The sequence below is a fragment of the Diplotaxodon limnothrissa genome, linkage group LG6 (assembly GCF_057381915.1).
Source record: "Diplotaxodon limnothrissa isolate DT_005_m linkage group LG6, D_limnothrissa_male_GT1.1, whole genome shotgun sequence".
NCBI classification, from domain to species: domain Eukaryota; kingdom Metazoa; phylum Chordata; class Actinopteri; order Cichliformes; family Cichlidae; genus Diplotaxodon; species Diplotaxodon limnothrissa.
The window spans coordinates 9,926,420-9,931,074 of record NC_140601.1 but is presented as its reverse complement, the minus strand read 5'-3'; the positions used below and the strand labels follow the sequence as shown (position 1 = coordinate 9,931,074).

Genomic DNA, 4,655 nt, shown 5'->3' with positions numbered 1-4,655 from the left:
TAGTTCACACAGAACAATTTTTATTAATTGTTTTTAGCGATTACGAAAGTCTGTGAATCCCCAAATTGTTCAGTTGTTCTCTTTGCTCCCCATGAGGTCACTTTCACCATGTGACAAAAACAACACCCCACTCTACACACTCGGGCCACCAGCAACTTTCTAAATCCTCAATAAAAAGCTGACAGGTTGCAATGATGTTCCAAAGAACCTATTAAGAAAACAACTAAATACACAGAAAATGTTATGAAAATTGGCTTATTTTATATCTCATAGTTTTAAATGATGCAATAAAAATATGTACAAAACATCACAAACTGTAATATTTTACAAATGCTTACGTCCTGCTGATGCAATGGAGACATCTTCCAGTGACAGTCTTCATCAGTGTGAGTGTGAGGAGGATCCTAAACCCACCGACACAGAAGTGCATGTTCACAACTCCCTCTGTGCAGGCGGGGTCAGGACCCTCCTCACCCTGGGTGAGGAGGGTTGGTGCTGTGGCCAGTCAGGTATGAAGTGCTGAGAGTGGATCTTTGGTCCTCTGTGCAGCTCTGTCCACTCTCAGCTGCCCTGCAAAGTAATAACACAAGAAAGACGTCATTTTAACACAAAACAGCATTTTCATTGTTGGTAGCTGCAGTATGTTGTTAAAAAGCAATTTTAAACCCAACGTATACACATGAAAAATATAAATAAAGCTAAACCTACAGTGCTGCTGACATAGGATGATGATTTATACCAACTATTGGAAGAATTTTGTCTTCAATACAGTTTGTTGTCAATGTGAGGTGATAACTTACATAGTTGGAACACAGCACCACTCTCCCGTTTTTCACTTGGTCATCCATCCTTCTCATCGGGTTGGTCGGGGTAAGGCTGTCTTCTGGGTGGGGTGTTTGCTCCATCTTGGACATTGAGTGTCTGAAGTGTTGAATTCTTAGCCACAGGCTATACCTTATGTAAAAACAAGAGACTACAGTCAGTTCACTGCATCATTTTTAAACCTTTTCTACTTATTTGTGTTGAGATTAAGTACAGACTTACCTTTGTCCTGCATGGTGAATTAGGGCTTGGGAAAAACATATATTATTCAAGAAAAAAACAATACATTTCACATGTGCAAGTCAGATGTTCTTATATCTGTAAAAACACAAAGGCAAAGTTTAAAAACACATTCTAACATAAACTAATCAGAGTCACTGTCATCAAGGGAAAGGTTAAAAAGCCTCTCCCAGAAACATCTGACTCCAAAACTACCTGAGGATGTTGAAGGGGCATCAAACTGGTCACTCACCTTGCACCTCTTTGCACTTACCTCTTCGGTGCAGATGTCTTCTCTGCTTCTCTTTTCTGAGGAAGGAGCAGCAGAGGGAGCAGAAGAGGAAGGAGCAGCAGAGGGAGCAGCTGAGGAAGAAGCAGCAGAGGGAGCAGAAGAGGAAGGAGCAGCAGAGGGAGCAGAAGAGGAAGAAGCAGCAGAGGGAGCAGCAGAGGGAGCAGCAGAGGGAGCAGCAGAGGGAGGAGCAGCTGGCGGATCACCAACTGGGGCAACAACTCGAGGGAAGAGTGGGGCATTGGCCTGGCCGAAAGGCGGCATGGCGATGGGGGCAGCACCTGGAGCAATAGGACGTTGCCAATCGTGCCAAAACGGCTCTGGAGGGTGCTCCCGGATGAGAGGGGAATCATCTCTCTCATCCATGGTGTCATACCCAGAGTCATCGCTAAGCCAATCCCCCCACTCTTCTGAGTCGTTCCAGTCAGATGAACTGTCAGTCTGTTCACTCACCTCTTCATCATCTACAGGTAAGTAGGGGCGGTACTCACCATACTCACCTTGCTGTTCACCGACATCTGCATCTGATGCTTCATGAGAAGAAGGTGAGGGTGAGAGAGGGATAAAATACTCACCATACTCACCTTCGCTGATACGCTGGGTATCAGTGTCCTGAGCTTCTGCAGGGCGTTCAACCACATAGTCAAGACGCCCTGTGAGGAAACAATTTTAAAATAACATTAGGAATGTAATATATATATATATATATATATATATATATATATATATATATATATATATATATATATACACACAAAGCTATTATATATATATACACATAAGCTATTATATATATATACACATAAGCTATTATATATATATACACATAAGCTATTATATATATATACATAAGCTATAATATATATACATAAGCTATAATATATATATATATATATATATATATATATATATATATATATATATATATATATATATATATTTATTTATTTATTTATTTATTTATTTATTTATTTTTTAAAATAAAAACACAACCTCCTTGGCAAGAGTAAGAATTGCACACACAAAGCTCTGCAGGTATGTCTGAAAATGATGGTCAAGTCAAAAACAAACAAACAAACAAACAAACAAACAAACAAACAAACAGAAACTCTTAACTCAGAATCCACATATTTAGAAATGTGCCGTGAGGACAGATACATCTAATCTGTGGTAAACATGCTATCCCTGTGTAAATATCCCCGTGTACAATATCTCTCTCTGCTATCTAATAAGGTTAAAAGCATTACCGTAACAGAAGATGGGTCTTAATGCCATTATTACTACTGTTTTCATATTCTTTTGATATTATTTTATTTGTATTTTTTTATCTTTGTGTTTTGCAGCAGAGAAAAAATATAGTTTATGTCAATAAAGCCTTTGATCCGGAGAAGAAAAGGATGTCAGGAGGGGACCTGGATCTGTGTGTTTACGCCTGCGTGTTCTGAGGCCATGACATCTTGAAGATGCCGTTACCACAGAAACTGATTTTTGGGCATTTTACAAATTTTAGTCCATTAAGCTATTTTTAACCATTTCATTTTAAAGAAAAGTGTCAAATTTGAAGCCTTCAAGTCAAAGTAACACCTTTTTTCATATTCATACATCAGTCGTTAATAATTTCTACACCTCTCCCGGAAAATTTAAAACATACAAACAATTTACGGGAAACAATCTTGAATACACATATTTGATCACGTTAAAACTTGATATTCACACTGGAACTTGTTAAATTATTACAGTAATTTACATTTAAAGAAATTTTCAAACGTACCTGCAGCGAAGTCCAGGTGACAGTCGGGGAGTCCGGGTCCACGGTGAGCCATCTTCAAACTTGAAAAACAAAAACAAGTACAAACGATCCACAGATGAAGTACTTGTTATGCGTTCAAGTTATATCCGCTTCCAGTAAAATGTTTTGCAAAACTTAGCTTTCCACAGGCTGAGGTTGGAGCAGGTCGAAACAAGTCCACGAGCAAGTGTAAACAGACGTTTGGAACCTTGTGAAGCATTTATATACCCTCGGCGGCCATGGTTACGGTTGTCAACGTGTACACGTGCACGTGATAGAACTATCCGGTTGTTCAGTCTGACCTCACTAGCCTGTCTGGGTCTAAACTCCGCTGCAGGTCCATATATCAAACGATCACTATGGCATTACTGAGAGTTGAAAAACTGTCTAAAGTCTTTCATTTTTAATAAAATGATCAGCGTTCTGCTCTACCAGGTGTAACAATTGAGTTTAACATCCAGGCATCCATGAAAACGGAATTTATGACATTTAACAGAGTTAGAAGTTAGCAGGGCGTTAGCTCGCTAGCTTCTATCTAAATACAATATAGCATGTCCTGACTGCAGGTTTTGGAAACAAATTCAAACGTACAGCTCTGCTATCACTTCCAGCATAAATGAAGACAGAAAACTAAACAGCAGTGACGTTTGTAGGGTTACTGAAGTTTGGCTAGCTGGTATATAATGATGTGCTACGTGACCGCTAGCGACACAGCTATGTTAGCATAATATAAACAAGCTAACTTTTTTCCACTCCATAAACGTTAATGTGAGTGTTCTCGGTGATCAGGAACAAATGTAATCGCATGGCAGGATGCTGAGATAATCCATCCACAATACGAGGTTAGTCATTCATATACTGCTGCATGGGCTGGGCTGTAGTTACATACTAAGGTTTTAAAAACTGAGCTTAAATAAATGATTAGCGGTAATAAAAGCCGAGGGAGGTCAACAGTGATCACTGACTGTTTTAGGAGCTTTTTGAGATCAAATAGAAGAAAATACATAACATTAAACATGTTAACAATACAAAAGCCATATTAAACGCAGACTACTTTAGACCCGGAAGTAGGATTCGTGCGTCACCACTGAACAGCTAAATTCGTAGGAATGTTTTAGCTTATTATTTGGATAACCACCGTCATTACAATAAATTAAATTTGTAGTCATTTAAAACTCACAGGCCTACAATCAGCTGGCCTATATAAAAAACAAAAACAAAATTTGAACACAGTGCTGAGCTGCATCTCAAATTAATCTTACAGCTCTCAGCTGACATGTACCAGAGCCCGATTGATGGATCAGTTGATCAGGATCATTGGCCTGATATAGGTCTATCATAGTGACGTGGCTCTTAATCAGTAGGGTTATATGTTTCCCAATATGATATATTTTTCAAAGAACATAATGTGGATTGATTTTATTTGTTAGCTGTATGGGCAGCATTTTTGTGTATGTGATCCCTTTTCTTAAATTACATTTGCTATATACACATATTTTGCTCTCTTAGTATTTTTAGAACCTGACTAATACTGAA

General features: G+C 38.6%; 1 protein-coding gene across 1 annotated transcript; it reads right to left on the bottom strand.

The window, feature by feature from the left end:
* Nucleotides 1-1,186: 1,186 nt before the first annotated feature.
* Nucleotides 1,187-3,153, bottom strand: LOC146630102 (uncharacterized). The gene is made up of 2 exons (XM_085355593.1): nucleotides 3,102-3,153; nucleotides 1,187-1,983 (listed from the first exon to the last, which is right to left on the bottom strand). Exons 1-2 carry the CDS (start codon nucleotides 3,151-3,153, stop codon nucleotides 1,187-1,189), a joined length of 849 nt encoding a protein of 282 aa, XP_085211719.1.
* Nucleotides 3,154-4,655: the final 1,502 nt, after the last annotated feature.

Bases quoted from the DNA above. Each gene is read 5' to 3' on its own strand.
- LOC146630102 (XM_085355593.1), bottom strand. From the start codon at position 3,153: ATGGCTCACCGTGGACCCGGACTCCCCGACTGTCACCTGGACTTCGCT. The intron at 1,984-3,101 runs GTACGTTTGAAA...GTTTCCTCACAG, and splicing joins TCACCTGGACTTCGCTGCAG to GGCGTCTTGACTATGTGGTT.